This window comes from Cygnus atratus, chromosome 8, assembly GCF_013377495.2.
Source record: "Cygnus atratus isolate AKBS03 ecotype Queensland, Australia chromosome 8, CAtr_DNAZoo_HiC_assembly, whole genome shotgun sequence".
NCBI lineage: Eukaryota > Metazoa > Chordata > Aves > Anseriformes > Anatidae > Cygnus > Cygnus atratus.
This window is the reverse complement of record NC_066369.1, coordinates 1,242,923-1,265,334: the sequence shown is the minus strand read 5'-3', so window position 1 is coordinate 1,265,334 and position 22,412 is coordinate 1,242,923. Positions and strand designations below refer to the sequence as shown.

The 22,412-nt window shown below is 36.8% G+C and overlaps 1 protein-coding gene across 1 annotated transcript in view; it reads left to right on the top strand.

The window, feature by feature from the left end:
- BCAR3 (BCAR3 adaptor protein, NSP family member) overlaps positions 1-22,412 on the top strand; it is a 54,659-nt gene that overhangs the window by 8,406 nt on the left and 23,841 nt on the right. The window contains 1 exon segment of the mRNA XM_050712211.1: positions 8,635-8,674. Within this exon segment, the coding sequence (XP_050568168.1) occupies positions 8,635-8,674 (40 nt within the window).

Below are 22,412 nucleotides of genomic sequence, written 5' to 3'. Positions count from 1 at the left end.
TAATGTTACAAGGATATTCTCGTTAGGAGTAAGTCAGTCTTTCATTGCTTTAATGCTGTTTACAAAAAATGTGTGAACACATGTTTTAGTCAAACTTCTTAATGATGCATTGTTCAACTCTGGTGCTGTATTTGGCATCAGCACACCAGAACTAGCAGTCATTAGGACTGCAGTGTTCATGTGCATGTGGATCTGGTTATACTGAACTTTGACTCAGGCATGTCCATAGCTTTAAGCTTGATAACATCTAATTTTAAAAGCATAATTATGGTAACATTTTTGATAATTCAGAATGAGTAATATAGTCTTTAATCAAATGTATTTATATAAATAAGCATATTTATTTATACAAACATGTAATTTTGTGGGACAAAAAAATAGGACAAAGCAAGGAGAATGGGGAAAGAAGGTAAATTGTATGGTTACCTAATGGAACTCTTGATTTCCAGAAACTTCTCGCCTGTCTTACGTGATAGCTAACTAATTACATTGCTCTGTAGCTAAGATGGAATATATGTATAGTTGTTTATTTGTAGGATTATGTTCTCTTGGGTTTCTATAGTTTTACAACCAGAAAAGTATGTCTTTGTGGAATTTTTAGATTTCTTCTGGATTAACATAGAAAAATATAATTCTGATGTACAAAAGCATTCTTCTAATGTTTCAGTAGCTACTTCATGTAAATGTTTCAGGAAAAAAACAAACCACACGAGATGAAGATGGAAAAACATGATAGTCACTTCTGAAAACTTGGAAAATAGTATTTTGTCGGCTTTCAATAAAGGAAGATGGTGTTCTCTATTTGGTTTGGGAACGCACAACTGTGCTAGTTTAAGAGGGAAAAAAAGGTTTCTTGAGAAAGCCTGTATGTGATTTTTTCGAGTCTCTTGGAAATAATTCAATGGCCAAAATTAGAAGTAACTGAGCTCTTAAAAGCTATTCTGTTTTATGAGAGAACTCTTGTTTTAGCTTGTAAAGCTACTTGTAATAATTTTTTATCTGATATTGACAATTAATCCTAAATAAAGCACAACTGGAATTTCCCTTTGACACCTGATCCATAGCTCACCCATGTTTAATTACCTTGACCTTGTTTTATGATGTCTTTATTTAAAGAAGAAAATCTTCAAATGCATATCTGTTGGTAGATTTAAAAGATACATATTTTTTGAATCTGCTGGGTGTAGGACAGGTAAGGGGTAGGTTGGGGTGAGCTTCATTCTTTCACTGAGAAAATGGGTAAGCAATCTCTAACACCTTCCAGTGCTCACTGAACCCTGTTGCAAAAGATCAAAACGTCACAAACATCCTGTAAACTAAGAGGTGTTTATAGACTAGCCCAAAGAATCTATGTACAAGCACTAAGAATACTCTTCGTGGTTCTGAAAGTATGGTAGGTGTATCCAGCTTTATATTTAGCCAGACTTCAGTCTATTTTAATTTGAGTACTGATCAGCGAACTTTGTTGTTTTTCCTGTGTCAGCTCTTTTTCCCTGTAATTTCAGATAAAGCGCTATCATCTAACATTGGACTTTCTGTTGGCCGCAGTTGAGAGTTATTTCAGACAAGATTAGTTTATCTGGTCATTTAGGATGTTCTGTACTCTTTAATATTTCTGATCTTCAAGGCTCTGCACATTGAGCTGGGTGAAACATATACTTCTCTCAAATATGTGATAGCATCTTAAATAACTGTCCACGAAAAAAAAAAGTTCAATTTTAAACTGACTAGTACCACTGACATCAGTAGGACAACTTTATCAACAGAAAGCTAAAGAGATTCACTGTCCTCTGCAGAACTGTCCTTGGAGAGCAGTACGTTTGGAAGTTAGCAAGGTGTTGGTATTGAGTTATAAAGCCATTAATGGAACTTTGGTTCCCTTTGAATTGTTGTTTTAAGGTGGGGAGGAACTTTTTATAAAGCACATAATTTTTGAAGTAAAAATAATTGGTTTTGGTGTAATGCTTGACATTTCCTCTTAGTATGAGTTTTATTTTCCTGTAACAGACCTGTAACAGACTGTTTGTGGTTGTGTTTTTTCACAGGAGTAAGACAAGCATAGTAAATTTAGAGCTACTGAATATGTTTTTGACTTCTCCCATGTGCAAACAAATGCTTTCTCAAAAGGAAGGGTTCCTTAGAAGTTGCCAAAGCTTCATGCTTTTTGTCTAGAAGTTTCCCATTGTTTTTCTTGATCTGACCATTCACATGTACACCTGTAAATCTCAGCTATGCTTTCACAGAGATGGAGCTTAGCCATCCACTAAAGCTGATAGACATTTGTGATAGAAGCAATGCTCTGTTGTATGAGCAGAGAATACCTAATGTTCTCTGCTTATATTCAGAATCAGATCTTCTTAACCTTAAACTTTCGGGGCTCATTTCTGGTATGACTCATCTGCCTTCCCTTTCCAGCCCCTCAGTCTGTTGTGTGGACAGATTCTTCTGCTGCCAAGTATGTACCAAGTACTGTGTTGCTTCTTCTAATGGTACTTTGTTTCACCATCCCTCATCTTACCTCCTGTCCGCATGTAACCATTTATTTTTCTTTCCACTCCTTTTATGCTGTGAATAAAGTTCTGCTTTCCATGATTACTGCAGGACATAACAACAGTACGTTGGTACCTGCTGTTAAGAACCACCAGTCCTGCAGATAAATACGATGGTTTTCTTTTCAGTTCTCTTTTCAGGTATAAATTACATAGCAAAAAGGCAACTACATTTTTCCCCCCACCTGTGCTTAGGTGCTTAATTCAAGTATAAATCTTTTTGAAGGAGGGCAGCAATCATTTTAGTGACATTCTTTTCAAAAACACGATAAATGAGAAGAGAACATGTCAATGTTGTACTAGGGCAGCTGTGCTTATAATTATGGTGGACCATTTCTTTCCGAAAAGTTTTACTAACTGTGTGTCTGCTGCCATGCACCCATCAATCTGTCGCACACTGGCCGAAACTGCAATTTGTAGCTGTACTTTTACTTTCCAGCAAGAAATGTTTGTTAGCAAAACAAGCTGGCCTCTGAAAGTATTGTAGAAGCCACAGTTTGTTTGCCAAGTGGTGATAAGGTTGCATGTTTTTGGAGTTCTGGGCTGAGTTTGTTGCAGCTCAGGAGGCCACACTTGTCAAAATACAATCTATTTTGATGAGGAGGAGAGGAGATGAGCAATTAATTGTAATATAGGGTTACAAATTTCTGATCTGTTAGTGTGGAGGAAATCAATGAAATTGAGAAGAATATCCCCAGTGGATGTCAATGTCAAACAGAGGAGTGTATCATGTATTGCTGATGCTTGCTCACAACATCCTGTATAGAGAGGTGTCTGATACAGTGAGCTTCTTAAACTGGAATAAGGGAATAGATAGGGAGGAGAGCTCTTCCTCCCACCATCTTCTTGGGATTAACTTTCCTATGTTCCAGTTCAAATACACGTTTCTGAAAGACACATCAGCCACATGACAACTGTGCTTTGTGAATAATGTTTTTTACATAGATTTACATGAAATTCAGATGAATTGGAAGAATCCGTGATACTACTGAGTGTGTGACAATTTTTTTGAGATTAAGTGATTTAAAATTGTTTAAAAAAATCTGAATAACTGGATCCTGAACAACTACAGTAACTAAAGCACTGACTGTAAAGAATTGCCAGCTAGAGGTATAAATCAACAGATTACAGCACACATACAGAGAAGTGTATAGAAGCAGTGGCTGTTTGGATAAGCCATAGTCCTGCTGCCCAGCCATTGCTTTCACAACATTGTGACAGTCTTGGAAAAAGAATGTTTAAGAATAGCTCTAAAGAACAAAGCTTTGGCTCTGAGACTCCTCAGTGTTAAGGAAAATAAAAAAATAGAAGTGCCTAGTTTGGGTTTTGTGGATACCAGTACTGTATGTGGTTCAGAAGTAGAGAGTGACTTGGAAAAAGTAGAAAGCAGTAGATTTTCTGCTGTGATAGGTAAAATGCAGCAAGTGGAGGGATGCAGCAAGTGGAAATTGTGAAAGCAAATGGCTGTAACAACATTAGCTCTGCAGGGGCATTCTGAACAAATATGAATGAGTGAAGATCTTATTTAATTCCAGAGAAGATGATATTTTATCTTTTCCTGAGATTTAATTACTGAAGATTCCCTCCTGTTCTTGTGTGAACTGCAGGTCATTATGCAGTTAGTCATAGAAGTTTGCACTTGTTTCCACTGGTGTTTGAATGAGTCATGTCCATAGTGTTGTGGAGCTGTAGACAGAAGTGTGGAATGGCTTTAGGAATATAGTAGGAGTGTGTGTGTGAAGCAGAAGCTGCCCAAGGATAAAATCACTGGGTCTTACCCTAGTTTACAGTACAAATAACATCAGTCTACAGTATGTATACTTAAACACAGTATGTTTAACATGTTCAAACTTGTACCTTCATACTTAAGTAGTTGTGTATTGTTTAAATCTACGTAGGTGAAAAGATTTCAGAGACAAATTGAAGGAGACATTTGATCCCATTTGATCTCTATAATATTTTTGTCTACCTAAGCAGCCATGCACCAGTTTCTCAGGCTCCATTTGAGCCTGCATTGTCTTCACACTGATTTGTCAGGCGTCAGTCTTGGCCCTGTTGAGAAGATTGTTCTTTTCAGCCTCACTTTTTCAACACAGTAGAAAGGAGATGCTTTTGAAAATGTTCCCATCAAAGGTCACTTCACAGTGAAGAAACATGCTTTCACATATCAAGTATTGGCAATGCATCCTAATGTTTTTCCCCACAAATAGATTTATAAAAGTGTGGAGTAGCACAGAGCTGCTTCAGGGCCATTCAGCAGTTTTCATAAATGTAAGAATATCTATCTGATCATTGAATGATGGGGAGGATTTGGGCATCTCTGATAATACTGTTGTGTCTACACTTAAATTTTGTTAAAGTTAGCACAGTTACTTTATTAAGTGTGGCTGTGAGGATGGCAAAGGCCTGGAGAAAGCAGATGATTAATATGGCTTAATCTGTCCAGGTCTGTATGTTGCAGGGCTCTTCACAGCAGCAATGAGGACAGGAGGTCATGTACAATTGTTGTAGAAGGATGGAGGTTTTCTTAGAATCAGCAGCTAAGTATTAAAGGATATATCTGTGTAAAGATTCTTTATTGAAGCAGTGCTAGAGAACTATTGAATAAACCTCGGAGTACAGAAAAAGAAAGGCTGAATGTTTCTGAGTTACTGAAATCCTGGCTATTTTGCAGCCACTGGACTGAATAATTTGTGTTGGGGTTGGACTCTTTTCAGCTGTAGTATTAATTGCAAGTACATTATAATTTTATCAAATATATTTCTAAGTGACTAGTTATTCAGACTTAAATATTTTCCTTAGCAGATTCTCTTGCTCAGTTGTTCATTGTCTTTAATCAATTCATATTTTGAAGCTGGCAGTATGGCAGTATTTAGTTTGTCATACCAGAAGTATGATTTGAGTAGTTTACAAGGATTTTTTTCCTTCCTTTTAACTGATGACAACTCATGTTGACAACTTCAAAAGGTATTTTTAAAAATTCTTCCCACACATTTGGCTGTCAGGTGTGTTGGGAGGTGGAAGAATATCATCCAATAACATCTGAATTCCATCCCCTTGGAGGGAGAGATTGGAGGGTTATGTGCCTGCAAGGTCAGCCAGAAGAGAGAAAGGTGTTTTCAGGTGTAACAAGGGAGCTCAAGAAAGAATGTATTTTTGGCCAGGACATCCTTAGGATGGTGGAGGCTAAGATTTTGATGATTGATTTCTTGTACAGGTGAACTGTTATTGGAGGAGTGTTTATTCTGCTAGTTTCCACACAGACCTTGTGCATGTTATGTGTATCATCAGGCTTTTTTTTTCCTTTCTCTTTTTTTCTTCTGTAGCCAAACACAGACTGAAAAAAAAAGAGTGAGTCTTTGTTCCTTGCCTCGTGAAATGAGGTGACGTTGGTGTGAATACCGAATATCCCTTTCTTATATTCTTTTTCTGTGACAGACTGAGTATAAAAAGAGCATGAAGTCAGTGCTGTGTCATACTGCAGCCATTACCCAATGCCTTACTTTGAGGTGTGCTGAAAACACCTGTGTCTTCCAGATGACATCTTTCTGTATTATATAGGCTTTTTGTCTAGGTGGAAGTAGGGCCTGTCTAATTATTAGGAAGCCAAAATGTACAATAAAAGCTAACCTGTGAACCCACAGTTTATACACTAATGGTTGACTTACGTACTGACTCTGCTTTATACATATTGTAGGTAAACATACAGATGAACGAAGATGTAAAGTCAAGCTCATTATGAAGATTTATATTAGCATTTCTTGAAATCCAACAAAATCTGATGAAAAATGAAAAGCTCAGTATTGTTGCAAGAAACCTTCAATCACATTGATTTTGAGAAGTAGCAGAGCCTGCAAGTACCTTTCATCTGGTCTGGTAGTTATCTGAAAGTGCATTTTATTTTTTTAATATTATCCAATACAAAAAAATGAGGCTGTGGCTTCACCCTTCTTATTAACATGCTTTACAAGAAAAAAGGAAAAGGCCTTTGTTCTGAGCCTTTTTTCTGAAGGGTCTTGACATTATAGATTTCCTTTGCTGGGAGCATATGGCATAAAGGAGCACATTATCATTGCTAACAGAGAACTGAGATTCAGGAGGTAGTTTTGTGATCACTTCCTAGTTATTTTGGCAAACTGTTTAATGTGGCCATATTATGGTGGAATTGAATGATAGGAAAATGTAGTAATTAATCTTTACTATTAGTTATTGCAGAAATTTACCATTCCTTGAAAATAAGCTCAAATATTTGCACAAAGATGAAAAGTTAGACACCAAGGTAAGGTGGGAGAGAGGGGAAGATCTGTTGGGAGAAAGGTGAGGAGAGCTCCAGCATGAATATCCTATTATATAAACCTGAGCTGGTCGTGAATTGCAGGGTTTGCTACATTTTGTTGTGTAACAGCTTACCAGATTAAGCGTTCTAGTACTTGTGAAGAAATTTGCTACAGCATCCATTTGCTAAGACCAAATTTTTCAAGGCACTTCTGTTGTGTGGAAGGTGAGTGAGTACAGTGAAAGAAATGTAGATTTCTCTCTCTTTCTCTTGTTTTCTATGTTTTACATGGCAGTAAATAGACTGTTTTGTCTTAAAGTGTTTCTGCCTCTTTCATTTATTTTACTTTGGCTTGATCTGTCATAAAAATCCATTGGCTTGTATCTGACAATGGGAACAGTAGAGTCCATAGCAAGGCTAGTCTGCAGGAGTAGAGTGTTAATGCAGACCATAAAACATTCTCACTGCTGAAGTGAGCAAGTAAACTAGTTGTTAGTCTCAGGTTCACATTCATTCTTTTGAAGTTTGTTGCATACACAGTGCTGTTAGATCCTTTTTCTGAAAGATTCCACAGCCTACTGATGAGCAAAATTGCAGACTTTTTCAGAAGTTTTTCAGAAGTGTTCAGTATTTGCACAACTTTCCACAGATCATTTGAGAAGACTTTATGGACTTTGCTAACCTGGTTAAGAATGGCATTTTTTTCCAGCCAAATTGCAAACTGTTGTAAAAGAAAACATTTTAATTGTTAGCAGCTTCCTTTTCCTTTTGCTTTGTACTTCACTCCTGTTTTCTCTGGTATGTTTTTACATATTTTCTGTGCATATGGTTACCAAAATGCCCCTTCTTTATACATTGTCTAGGAAAATGTTTCAAATGGACCAAATTCTATTTCCACTGGGCTTGGCAGCATTGTTGTTACTTTTCTGAAACTAAACTGGGAATGGAATTTGACCCTTGATAAATACTGGGATAATGTGAAACTGCAACCCATGCTCCAACATGGACAGCTGAGCACCATCATATTGCAAGACTGCTTAGAGGCAGGGCTGAGAAGCAGGAGAGTTCTGTTCTTTAATGTTCTGCATTAAAAGCTGTGAGGGAGCCAAACTTAAAACTGAGTATAAAACAATAACAGTTTCAAGTGATACACAATTACATTTCAGATAACACAGTAAATTTAGAGACAGTATTCTGAGTTGGCTGATTCTAGTGTAACCCATGTCTACATATCTAAAGCTTATTAGTAAGTTTCCAATGTAATATCATCATAACTTTCACTGAACAGGGTTCTCTTTCTAAATTTATAGGGCCTATGTTGTCCGTGTGGCAAACTTGATTGACATAACAAGCTTTTTTCTGTTAGCAATGCTATCATTATAAGTAACTTAAATAGGAAAACAATACAAGTAAAGAAATAAATTTGAAAGCTCGAGAGATTTCTCCCTTTACTTGATATGTTTTAGGTGGCATATAACTATTATCAGCCATCTTTTGGAGTGGTTTTTTTATAAGATTGTTTTTACTTTGTTTAAAAATGGATAATGATCTTTATTTCCCAAATTAATTAATAGTAGTTCTTCTACTAGTACTAATTTTCTAAGAGGAATCAGTGGTTTATAAATTAGTTGAAAGTTTAAATAGGCCATCTAGATACACGAGCATTTTTTAACAAGGATTTTAACATGATCTAGTAGCCTATTGCTCATGTGAGTATCTATTCAGGATGAGAAATATCTGAACTCACCATTTTTTTCTGTTTTTGTTTTTGTGTCCTTTCTTCCTTCCTCTTGCCCCGTTTTCTTACAGAGATCAGAATATTCTGGATCCTGCTTTGGAGTATGTTAAGGTAAGGTAACAGTTCTTACCCTCCACATATTTCATTCGGTATATAACCAGCACTGCCAGAGTCTTTCCAGTTCTTTGTAGTTAAATAGTGCTTCAGTCTATCTTTTGTTACAGATAAACTAATTATAAATGTCAGACTGTTTTCTGCATGCTTTAGTGGACATCATGTTTCAGGGGTAGACTGCATTTTGATATTGGGGCCTCTTCTCAGTTACATGGTGACTTTGATCTTTGTTAACAATTTAAAAGAATCCATATTCTTGTTTATGCATTTCTTGGGAAGGAACATATCTGAAAAAATTACAAAAATTCAGGTTTATGGTTTTAGCAATATATTTACTAACACTATAGTTAAAAATTTTACTTCTGATCCAAAAAGTAAGTGGAATCCTGGCAAAACTGTATATTCTGTTTTCCTTTTGTACAAGATGAAACTGCTTAAAATATATAAATACCTATTTTGTTAGTGTAAATCATAAACACTCTGGAGCATTCATAAATTTTATTCAAAAGTCAGTCCTGGTTTGGCAATATAGAAACTTTGGAAGAAACCTTAGGGATGTGATTCCGTACTGAGAGCCTCTTGTAGTGCTGCATGTCTGTAATTTCCACTGAATTAGCACCTTTTATCATGGTTAATTTAAATGAATAGTATTTCATAGAAAACAAAAATCTGGTTTACAAGTCATGTCTCTCAAATATGGGATTAGTTAATTTCTGACTTTTTTTCTCTGTCTTTTAGAAGATGGTAATTTTCTGTAAAGGATCTGAGAAATACAGATTATCCTTGACTATAGGGTATTTCTGTAACTATTCCATGTGGACACGTGAATTTCTCAGATGTGTATATTTCTGCTTTAGGTTAGAGTTGAGGTGATGAAGAAACTAAAGAGAGCCAATAGCAACAAATTGAACAGGATATTCCAAAGTCAGCTGGGTTCTGCTGCTAGAATTCCCTGTGTGGGTGTTCATAGTTGAGGAAAATGGAGGGGTGCCTAGGTTAGGGTTGAGGCTGATAGAACAAGTAAACTAGGAGAAACAGTAAGGCAGTGTTGGGAGGGGAGAGATGTATCTTAGGTGTGCCTGCCCTGAGCCTCACTCCTGGAGTGCTGAGTGGGAAGCCCTGGATGGACCTTGGGTCTGGCCTGTTAACCTGTCTTGCCTGAGGCTTGCTGGACTGTCACAGGACTTGTCAGTGTCATCACCCTCATCAGCATGCTTGTGCTTTGGTGCTCTGGGACTGGACCTTATTGGGGAGCTTGCCTAGGCATACCTAGTCCCCTTCAACTGCAAGACAGCTAGTTTTAAACTTTAAAATAGTAAGAGGTAAGCAGAGCAACTTCACAGCTGCAAATCCTCACTGTTTCCGTAGTGATGCAAACATGCTACTTGACGTTGTGGGTCCCATAAGAAAGGCAATACTTGTTCAGAACGTGCTCCTGCTGGGAAGTGTTCAACATCTCTTCAGAATTGGATTCTACGGTAAATAGAATGGGCAGAATTAATTCAGGTACAAGAAATAACATGGTTATCTTCTGATTCAATGTGCTCTGTTTCACAGTGGAAAGAATATCATAGTGCTTATCATGGCAGTAGTGACTACATGCAGACACTGCTACAAAGGGCAGAGAGACTGATGGTAAACTCAGAAGCCAGTTGTATCAATTTTCTCTTTATGCAAACTTTTACCTTGCTAGAATCTGGTGACAAGAAGTAATATGAATAGTTCCTTGCATTTAGATATGCTCTGGCTGGAGGAAAGGCAAAATAAATTATTTTTCCTTCTCTATTCTGTTCAAGATACAAGATAGAAAAGGCATGATTATAAAATTAATCCTCTGAAGATGTTCTTTTATAGGCTGCTGTCTATAGATGTGCTGTGGTTTCAAATACTTGAATCTAGAGTACAGCTCACAAATGGCAGTTTTCTGCATCTTGAATGTTGATGTATTAGTTCATTCAGTATACAAAGAGACCTAATTATGCAAAAGCAAGTTCTAAGGAAAAAAATGCACTGATTTGCTGGAGTCTGAGTACTGAAGTGTCTGTATGACTTCAACCCTTCCTTTGTCTTCACAGCGTTGCTGAAACCATGGTCACAGTTAAATGGCTCTTTCAAAAACCCTTTTATGGTAGAAGCAAAAACAGGCCAGACTGCTTTGAGTCAGGCTGCTAACTAAGTCATGAAAAAGATTTACAGACACAATAGCACGTTGTACATTCTGTGAGATTTTTACAAGTTTTATGAGCCAAATAATAGATCCATTGGTAGTCTCAGCAGGTTTCTCCCACACCGTGAGTCTATGCATCCACAGAACAGTCTCCTGCAGGGGAGAAAGGATCAAGTGCTGGCAGCTTTGAGTGTGTTGGAGAACTTCTTGAGAGTTGTTTTGATCAAATTTGTGTGAACTGAAGATAGCTTTCTGTTCCATTCCTATGCGCTGTAAATACTTTAGGATCTTCTAGACAGAAGTCTGCACTATAGTCATTAAAACTGTATCACAGCAGAAAGAAAGAAACAGATTTCTCTCTTCGTTTTATGGAAATCTTTTAAGTATTTCCCGTGGAAAAGTGCTAATAATTACAGAAATACTCATCAGAATATTATTAAGGCCTGAGATTTTGGAAATGTATTTTAATCCATTACAAGAAGAATTACAGAATTTATGACTGATTGTCTGCTGAGCATGGTCATGAGGCAAGTTTATATTTAGATTCATATTTGAAAATCAACTGTCACTGGTTTAAGGAAGCTACAGCTGCAGAAAAATGCCATTCCCTTGTGATGTTCTACTGAATGATACATGTTTCTCAGCACCATAGTGTTCATTTTTCCCTAGTTTTACTCCTTGATTTTTTTTATAAAGCAAGCTGTCAAAGATCATATTGCCATTTGTGACAGCTTTAGTGAACGCAACTAAAAATAAAATGTTGGTGACATTCCAATGTGTTGGTTATATCTAGTTTTGCAAGATAGGACAGTACTTTGTGGGTTTAATTCAACTGCAGGGAACTTGGATCCCATGATGAGGTTTATTGATGCACAGTTTGTATTGCACAAATTCGTCATATGGTTGATGTCAATCACACGTGGCGGCATTTGACCCTCATCATTCTAATGGCTGTTCCAAGAAGATAACCTGGGAGGAGTACTGTCAAAAGGGAAGTTTGTTTGTGTATATGTACATTTGGGAAGGTTTAGAAAAAAATCCTTGTCAGCATAACACGTATTTGCAGTTTGGGAAAGAGTTCTTCCTGATCACATTTGAGATTGCATTGCAAGAAGCCTTTTTTAGACATGGAAATATATTAAAGAAATCCCCCCACTGGAAAACTTGCCAAGTACAGTGTATACCTGTTTATGAGCCTCTGTGTATCACTCTCCTGTAGAGACTTGTCTATTGAGATGCAAGTTGTGACTTGTGAATGGAAAGTTTGTTGGGTTTCTGAGTTGTCTGACTGTTAGACATTAAGTATCTGAGCTTGGAGGATTGACTAACACTAAGGCACCAAATGTTCTTTTTGACTCTGTAAGTCTTTTTTTTTTTCCTTTTTGCAACTGCAATAGTGGCAACAGCATTGCAGAAGGTAGAAGTATCAGGTGAGTATTTCAGCAAGGAAAAATGGAGTATGCCCATACAGTTAAGTTTGACTTTACATATTGCTTTGTCGCTATGGGATTGGTATCCAACTTCAAGATCGTTGGCTTGACCTTGGCATTGGTCTCAATGATGTTTTACTAAGACATTTACATTTTTCCATGTTTCTCTACCTAGTAGGAGCTTATGCTTCACAAACATCACTCCACGGCAGTTACCTCTTGTATATAAATCATGTAATTCAGAAAGTTAAGAAACTGTTAGATCTAATCTAATGTTAAATATATAAATTTATCTACCTCACAGTGCAAAAAATCCTTAATTTTTTGAGGCTTGCTGACTTAACTGATAGTTATACGCTGCCCTCTGCTGGAAAAAAACACCGTACCTGTATTTTAATCGAGATGGCTACTAAAAATCAGAATTTTCATAATTTATTATAACTTTCATAGTAATAAAAACTCCGTTTATTTTTCTACAGAGGCAAAGAATGAGGAAGAAAGATTTCCACCATCTATGCTTCCTCTTATATCATAAAAATTTTTGAGAAATTCTGTATGAGAGTGTCACTGACATTGTTATAACAGATGTTCTAATCTGTTCAGCAGCCCAGAAATTTTTCAAAAAAGACTTTAGGAGTTGTATACGTAATTGAAATTCAGCAGCTCTTAAGTAGTTAATTGCCCTAAAATCATTATGAGAATCTTGCTCCCATATATTTGAAATTAATGAAAACTTGTTTCATTTGATAGAGCAGTTATCCATAATTACACCCAAGCTTCAATACTTTCCAATGTTGAGATTTGTTTGACCCAACAGGTTACTGTCTGAAAAGATGGCTGAGTCAGCAAGTCCATAGTCTTTTGGGTACAAAGTGATGAATAAAATTTAAGATCGTGTTTCCAGTAAATATGCAGGAATGGTGATTCTACAGCTATGCAAGGCAATGCTCTTGTCAGTCTGCTGTCCTAGTTCATGTTTCCCTAGTAGGGTGATTCCTAAGTTAGCCTGTTAATGTCTGGGGCTTTTTGTTCTTTCCCAACCCCCAATTCTTGAATGACCTGATTAGCTCTTAAGATCTGGGTTTTGTTGTGGTGGTGGTGTTTTTGTTTGTTTTAGCATACTGAGAGCAGGGATTTTATTTTATTTTTTCATTTTGGATGATAATCCTTATGAATTTAGTCAAGTGGATAGTGACTTTCTAATTTTTCTGGCCTTTATTGTGAAGTCTTTTAGCAGTGGCTCTTGCATTCCCTTTCCCTGATGCTGAAATAGAGTTTAGGGTATTTTGCATGTGGAACAGCTTTTGTAGTGCCTAGTGTGCTTTGGTAAATCTAAAATATTGATAGGTCTTTTTGCAGCATACATTCTCTCTAATAGCATGCTAAAGATTAACCTTACATTTAGCCTCTCATTATAAATTTGACCCTGTTGACGTCCGTATTCTAGTACTTGAATATTATCACTCATTAACTCTTAAATTATGTCTGTTCTGGAGTCATCGCAAGCTACTGAATGCACTGATATTGCAATAAGCTTTGAGTAGAAAACCATCTATAAAATTACACTGCACTATTTTTTCTGGTGCCAGTAGACACTTAGTTGATCTTTTCAGTATCTTTGTTAGATCAATGACTATTATCGAGCCATGTTCACAGATGAGAAATGTCAACTGGAAAAACCTGAATCTGACAGGTTGGCCAGAAATTTTGAGGTGCAGAGAAAAGCCTAGCTTTCATATTATGAATAATTTTATTTTGTCTCTAGAGATCATGTGAAACTTGGATTTAAGTGAAAAAAACTTTCTCCAAAATATTAATGCCTATGGCCTTCAAATGCTGACAGTTACAGATTGCTATTTATGTTATCCCCAAGTCAAAATGATAGTGTCAGTGAAAAGAAATAGTAGTAGGTGATGAAGATTATTTATGTTTCAAAGAAAGGGGGAAAAATGGGTGTTTTTTTTTACTTTTAAGACATTGTCTAGTTCTTCTTGATTTGTGATTCATTTTCATTGCAAATGGAGTTACTGCATACCTCTGTCAGATATCGTGGTTGTTGAAGGGACGGATCATTTCTGGAAAAAACAGTGCTTTCCTGTGTAATCCCGTACCCAATCCGTTACACTGCAGTAGGCACTGTATTCGCTTACTTGCTAAAAAAGAGCATGCTATTTCCCACAGAAGTGCTTCCCATGGGGAAGAAAGAAACGTGCAGAATCATACTTCCACTGTGTCTAATTTCTCCTACCTCAACTGCAGTGTACATTTTAAGTATTCTTGGTAAGAGCAACCCTGTGCATGATAAAAAGTGTTTGAAGATTTGAGCGGAGAACATAAAACTAAACATAGTTGTAAAGCGGGTTTAGTTTTCTTTCCATTTTCAATTTCTGTACAAACACTTGTGTCTATTGACACAAGAAGAAAAAGGTGTCTTGCTGTGTGTTGGCATCAGCTGGAATTCTTATAACTTACAGTAGTCTTTTATATATCTGTGTTAATAGGTGTATACATATATAAATGGTATGAGTGCAGATAAAATTTAATCCTTTTCATGTGAGATATTTGAACTCTGCAGAACAGAAGAGAGACCTGATTGCAGTCTGCCATCTTTAGTGCTGATCTGTTCTTAACTGTTACTGAGCTGTGTCCTTTGTGCAGAATGCTTTTCATTTTGGGTTTTCAGTATTGTTCCACAGGAACTGTGCTTTGAAGATGACAGTTATAGATGTGATTGGGTCCTTTTCATTATCTTGTGGGTGGGCTAATAGCAAAGGCTGATTGGCACATGAAAATGTTTATATTTAACTCCTTCATAGTGGCACCCGACTTAAGTTGATTTTTAAACATATATAAATACATAAACCACAAGGGGGAGTGAGTATATAGCTTGTTGAAGTCAAATTATTAAAGAGCATTTCAGGTACTCTTCCTGACAAAGTGTATGGAGGTGAAGCTCCTAATCTCTCGGAGCTTTGTTTATAGAAACTAATTAGGGTAAGACTGGTATATTGTGCATGTCTGTACAATCTTGCCTCTTTTTGACATACTGTTTGGCTATAGGTTGGCCTGTAGAGAAGGCAGCAGAAGGAACATTAGAAGTATATTTCAGTAGAGATACCATCTATTAATTTGTGTTCTCAGAGGAGCAGGATTTGCTGATTGTGGTTTTTGTATGTCAAATACTATTAGAAACTAAGCACCTATGTGAATGAGAGAATATAATGTTATGTTGGCTATCTAGAATACGCTGAGGTCATTTGCCTCCTTGCCCTCAAATCTTTCCATTAGGAAAATGTTGAAAGGGAGCATATGAACTGAGGTGAGCTTGCTGCTTTTGTTTCAATTTCATCAAAGTGTATTACGCAAAAATGTGTGAGGGAAACAGGCCTTTCCAAACTCATACATGCTGCTAAAGAATTTGAAAAACTGAGCTCCAGCAGAGCCCAAATGACTTGTGGATTTAATTTTTAAGTGTTACACAACCAAAACCCCTCCTTCTATAAAAGGGAAGTATTCTTGGATATTTGGGAGTTTTCAATAGAAGGTTGATTTTAAGGTGCCTCCCCTCGGCAAAGTAAAATATATGTGTATATAATTATTTTTTTGAGTTACAGTTGAAATTGGAGTAAATCTCAGATAAACACTTTATTTTGATAGGACTGGAGAGATTTTCAGAAGAAGAAATCTGCAGCTAGCGATTGCATTAAATGGGTCCTTTTTATATGCAAGAGAACTGTACTGTGTCAAGTAAAGCTGAAGTTAGGCTAATGACAGTTATGTTGGCTAAAAAGAGAAGAAAATATGAGCCAGAAGTTTGGAACTAATTCTGAAAAAAAAAGTAAATTTACGCCTTTTCAAATTTATTTATTTATTTATTTTTATTCCAATACAAGGAATAAATTGAAAAAATAACAGGTGAGGCATTACAAAATAGCTTCATGTTTGTACACAAGTTGGCAGACAGTAGATGGAGCTCAAGCGTATATAGACTAGTTTTTGATAAGTTATATAAAACTGGCTGGTGGCCTCTTAATAGATGGCTGTAAGACAAACTATGCCTATTGTCAGACGTCTGAAAAGTTTGCATGTTATTAATAAAAGACCAGGTTTTTCAAAGGTATTTGGATATCTTAAAGTGCGCCTTAGGACCCAGTAGGAAGCTCTTCAGGAGGTTGGGCACCTATTTCTTCCAGTTTCCAATCTGTATTTTTAGATAAATCATATTTCTAAAGAGATTTCAACACTGAATGCTAAATAGATGCAAACTCCATGTTCTTACTCTTACTGTACAACAGCTACAGACCTTACAGAACTGCAATAGAAGGAAGGAGTTTTGCTGACCTCTCCTGTACCACACCCTTGCAATGCAAACAAATGTAATTACAACTACAGCTCTATCTATTGCTTTATTATCAGGAGCTGCACCAGCAGCCTGCAGGAAGTGAGGTTAGAGGAAGGACATGAAAGAGTCAGTTCCAGTAAGACGTATCACAGGAGTGGTACGACCTGAGCTGGGTGGTGGGACATTACAGTACCTGTAGACAGTTAAGGACAAATAAAAGTAAGCAGTGTTTTTGAACTGTGTTGTCATCCCTTTTCTCCCACATATTCTACAATTTAAAAAGTGTTCAGCTGTAAGCAGTTGGGCACTACTTGTATTTGGAGGCATCCCCCACAGAAGTTTGGTTAGGGATGCTAGGCCATGTCCTAATGACTAAGTACTAAGACTAAACAGTAGTGGGCATTGTGAAGATGCTGTTTGTGTGGACAACTTGTTTGGCAGTTGTATCCTCTGTTTCCTGACTTTTTCTTTCATCAAAAGAACAAATAATTAGTTATAGAGAGAAATCATACATACTAAATGAAGAATGTTCCAATCTTAGGATCTCCATGCTTTGATTTGTTTTTTCTCTTTAAAATTTTATTCATATTATACCTTATTACAACCTTATGGATGCCATTTTATAGCAATAGGTGCTCACAACCCTTGTTAGATTGTGCGCGTGCACTGTGCAGTCAGGAGGTGCCTGCCATATGTCGTCACTAGTCCCACGCACTGTGCAAGCAGGAGGTGCTGTATGCCGTATGGTGACATGAGTCCAGCGCCAGTGAGCGGCATGCTCTGGATTGGCTGCCTGCTGCATCAGATCGGATTTATGCTGTTAACCCTTGTACTGTACACCATTTTCTTCTCTCGTTTATAGTTGACTTTCTGGGTGGATTGTTTACTTTCACTTAGTGGAAAGAAATCTAATGTAGCATTGCATGTATTCCACTGGATATTGTTGGGCTGATTTAAATGCTTAGGTGATTTGTCGATGTAGCACCATCTAACAGTGGCAAGTCACCAATTCCATTGTGTTTAGTTTAGTCTAAAATTATTTCTCTGTAATATGAAATCAAGAATCATAACTCTATGTGTGAATTATAAGTACACCCGTGAATATGAGTGCTGTTTGGAGCAGATGATCTCGATGGTATTTTCCAACCTTTATGATTCTATGGAAATAACTTTTTTTTAGCTCCGCAGACTGTTCTGATAACTTCAGACTGCTTGTGAGCTTTCAAGTATTTGTATTTTTACAGAGTTCGGTTGCATTACTTGAGCCACTTGCAACTTTGAAGCCAAAGAAATCTTTGGTTGGTTTTGTGATGAGAGAAAAAGAAGCCCAAAACCTCAAGAGAAATGATTCCTACATTCTGTCTCATTTAATGTATAAGATTAAAGCAGCCTAAAAGGATTCCCCCAGAACAGGTTTGCACTATCCAATGTGAATACTTCAAGCTCTTGCATATGCAATGTGCTGTGAATGGGGCTGGAGACAGTTTAGGTGTGTCAGGAGAACAGTCCCAATCTGCAGTGCTGAATAAGTGTAATTTAAACCAGATCACGAAACTCCCTAAATAACTCTACAGGCTTTATAAATAATACAGATGGGATCAGGAGAGACACCTTAATTTCTCTTCCTGTTGAACTATTAGGAACCTGATACAGAATGTGATCAAGTGTCCTTAAATTTGTGTCCTTAAGTTCTATGAGTTTAGAAAGACTTTCTTAATAAACTTACCTATCAAAAGCACTCTAGCCAGCCATCCTTAGAAACAAATGAAGGTATTTTCAGATATTTTAAGATTCTTGGCAAGAATCTTTGAAAACAAAGAAAGGAATCTGATATGATAATTGATCTACTGATGTTGGAAAGTATTAGAAATGCATTGATAGGTTGACTTAGCAGAAAGATCACGTTTGCTGTTTCTTAGGTGCATGAAACAGTTTATTTCTCGTGCAGTCAACCCAAAGTACCAGCAAAAGGTTGCAGAACAGGAGAGTGGAAATGGCTGAACCATCCTTAGCTCCTCTGAGTCAATATTTACTAGATATAAATTAAGTGTAATTTGGAGCAGCCTGAAGGCTGTTCATAATCATGCTGGGTGAAAGAGCTCCGTGGTAGCCAACAGTGCAAGAATTATTTTACCATTACCCAGAGGTTTCTTGTGTACTACTTTCTTCCAGTAGTCTTAATTTTCATAGTGATGTATCACAGTGTCATATGAAGGTTCCAGTTCTGACTCTCAGTCATGCATTCTTAAGAATGCATCATCTATTCATTGAACTATATGTGCAGAGCTTGTGTAACCTTTATTAAAAAAAATCCTATTAGTTTTGCTTAAAAAAATAGATTCGCTATCTAAATAAAGCACTCTTTCCTGCTGGTTATACTATTGATTTAAAAACAAACAAACAAAAAACAGCTGCTGTATAAAATTGTACAGTATTATTTTTAAGGGTTAATTTCATTGTTTCTGGCATTCCCACACCATACATAATTTTTTTATTCTTTAATTTGTAATTTATGCAGTACAGTTTGGGTTGAGCAGTGGATGTAAAACTTTTTTTACTGCTGCTTAGTAACAAGCCTTTCAAATGAAAAATAGGTACGCCCACATTGAGTACACATTAGGCCAAATTTACTTTCCAGATTGAGCTGTGCTAGTCTCATTGAAGCAAAGAGATTGTGCCTACAAGCAAGGTAGTCAGTTGAAGATGCTCATTCAGTCCCAATGCTTTCAGTATGGAAAATACTAGAGGGGGAATCCAGGTCCTGTTGAAAAGGTTTGGGAAGATGATTCATATGTAAAAAAAAAAAAAAAAAAAAAAAAAAAATTCTTTGTCTTGCTTGTTTTTTTTTATGTGCTGTTTCAGGTGAAGGAACTCTGTCAGGAATTGTATCATTCGAGCTAGACCATTAAAACTATACCACTGAGTTTCCCTAGGTAAATGAGTCACACAAGAAGTTGCAAAACTAGTAGGTCTTTCTGAAAGACATGAATGTACACGTAAAGTCATCAAGGCCTGGGGAAATGTGTGCATTAACTAGTGAACCACAACAGTGGTTGGATTTGCAGTCTAGGGCTTGATAAAGAAGGAAAGCACAAGTACGTAAAGGATATTGCATCCTCTCTGTTGTCAGAAGTACCGTATCATGCTGTTGTTGGGATCTGGGGGTTGTTTCTTTTTTTTTCCTTTCAATAGATCGCTTCATGATGAACTGTATTAGAACTGTCGCTTCAGCCTTCAATTCTTTGGAAATCTATTTTTTTAATTCTTACGATGACTGAGAACTTTTGTCTGAATTCTAGTGTAGGTTTATTCATTGCCAAGTCATAATAAATCCCCCCCTGCAAGCACCTCTCCTTTTTCAAACTGATTTCTGATTCTTTTTGGAGCAAAGGTAACCCGCCTTACTTTTCATTGCTAAACCATTTAGCTTCTGTTGCCAAAATAACTTACTCATCCTAATAGCTCTTTTCATCACCTGGAATGGTTTTGAGTTACTTGTATTGTGCACTGATTCCTAATACTTTCTTGTCATCATTACATAGTAGAAATGCTATATAATAAAAATTCAAGGATGCATCCTTGAATTTCACTTCCCTTTTTGTGTATGTGTTTTTCCTCTTCTATAAATTGGATTAGGATTTTACTATAAGAATTTCTTTGTGAAGATTCTTTCAGAAATACCGTCTTTGGTATGTCCTCCCATAGTACCAAAAATGTCCAGACACAGTCACAGTCAAGGCTTTCGTCGTTGGAATTCTTCAGAGTATCTTTTGATCTCTTCTCTAAAGCAATCTTAAGGATTTCCTCAAAGTGGAAAAAGAACTTAAAGTATATTAAAATACACTGCATCATAGAACAGAGAGAAAAGGAGGTTACTTTCACGTTTAGTGTTTTATTTACTCATTCCTTTTTTCAGTCTGTCAGACTACTTTGAGGTGTTTCTTCTCCCCAGCTATAAGTAGGACTCTGTATTCAAAGTCGTCATTGCCAGCTTCTTTTCTGAGCTATCTTCTATCCTTTTTCTTGTCAAGGTAATCACTTTTGAGTCCATTTTCTTTCATTCTAGAGAGTTTTCCTTTCCTCAAAAGAGTCATGGGCATAACATCTCCTGCACTGAGCCATGTAGTGTGACTAATTTTATGAACATTCCGGTTATATTGCTTAATTTGGTGCTAGTTACCTGCAAACATTTGGTGGTCAAACAGGGTAAGGGAACTTCACACATCATGCTTCCTTTTTCTTGGTTTCAAGACTGGGGTTACATTTTCTGTTTGAATGGGCTCTCCATTCCCCTTGCTTTGAAAGGCAGCGCGCATTTTAAGTCTTTGCTCAGTGCTGCTGCTTGGTTTATGTGCCAAGTCCCATTGCTTGATGCGGGCACTGAGGACATTTCACATTGTTCGATCAATGTGGGAAGGAGGTACTCTATTATTAGGTGGGAAGTATTGCTTTGCAAGGTAATATCTGAGGACATCCATAAACGTTTAATATATATGCCCTCCTAATTATGGGTTATATTTGTTGCTGATGAAAAAGACAAGTAGCTCTTCCTTTTAACCACTCCTTGGGATTTACTCTTTCCTAAACTGAGGTCTGAAACATCTATGACTTCCGGATTTTTTGCTACCATCCAGTTTATAAATGACTGATACTTTCAAAGTTTCTCTTTAAGTGTTACAGGCCTTCTTGCAACACTTAATCCAGTGCATTTTGTTTCCTTCACATCTCCTAATCAGGCTGCTTTGGAGGTGAGGTGTTCGCTGTAAGTGCTATTATAACTAGGCAAGTTATTTCCCTTTTTTGGCTTAGTTCTTGAGAGGTCATTGAGGTGTGGAGGGCAGGTACTTTGCTGATCAGTGGTTTACCAGTCAGTAAGCTATCCACTGACTGCATAACCTGGGAATTTGTTAACTCTTTCTTTCCTCTTGTGGGGAGTTTTTGTTCTCAGAGCTTTTCATACCCTCTCCTCTTGTTTTCTGTTGGTAGAAACTACCTCCAAACCAAGAAAACTCACTTTTGATTGCACACTTCACAGCAAAAGTTGTCTTTTGAAGTTAAAATACAAGCTGCTTGGACTGCAGAAAGTAGATGGCCTCGTCTATTTCCTAAATGAAGCACATCAGAGTAGGTGTGCTTAATACCATTGTTAAAGCAGAAGAGGTAGAATGAGTGCAAAGTTGTGAGAACCAATGCTGCATTGATTTAACTTAATTTCTTGGCACCTCAGTCTGCACACTGAAGTTCTAAGACAAATTTTAATGAATCGCTAGTTAATCTTGAATGAAATAAAACTTCTTAAAATTACTGAAATAAAAAATGTAGTGTGTTATTATTTGAACAGTTATTTTTGGTTTGCTGGTCCCTTTTCTCTAGTGGTATCTTCTGTCAATGAATTCCACAAGCTTTTCATACATTTGGGTGAAATTCGCTTCTACTAGAATCTACAAGACAGCGCCAGCATCTTTTTTTTTGAGGGTATGTGTGATAAATGCAGTTTTTATTCTTGTTCTCTACTAGTGGCAATGGAAAAAAATAGAATATGATGCTTTATTAACCATGTAAAATATTCTGAACAAGTTGCCTTTGGTCAACAGGCCATACGTTAAATGGAGAAATGGATTAAAAAACATTTTGCAGCTATAGAAGAACTACACAAATTATGCTTGAACTAAACTATGTAGTCTCTGCAACTTGGTAGGAGTAAGAAATCCGAGACACAGCTGAACAGTTGAGGTTTCACCTGGATGAAAAGAATGCTGTTTAAGCAGGCAGTGCAGAAATGTGCCCATCTCATTC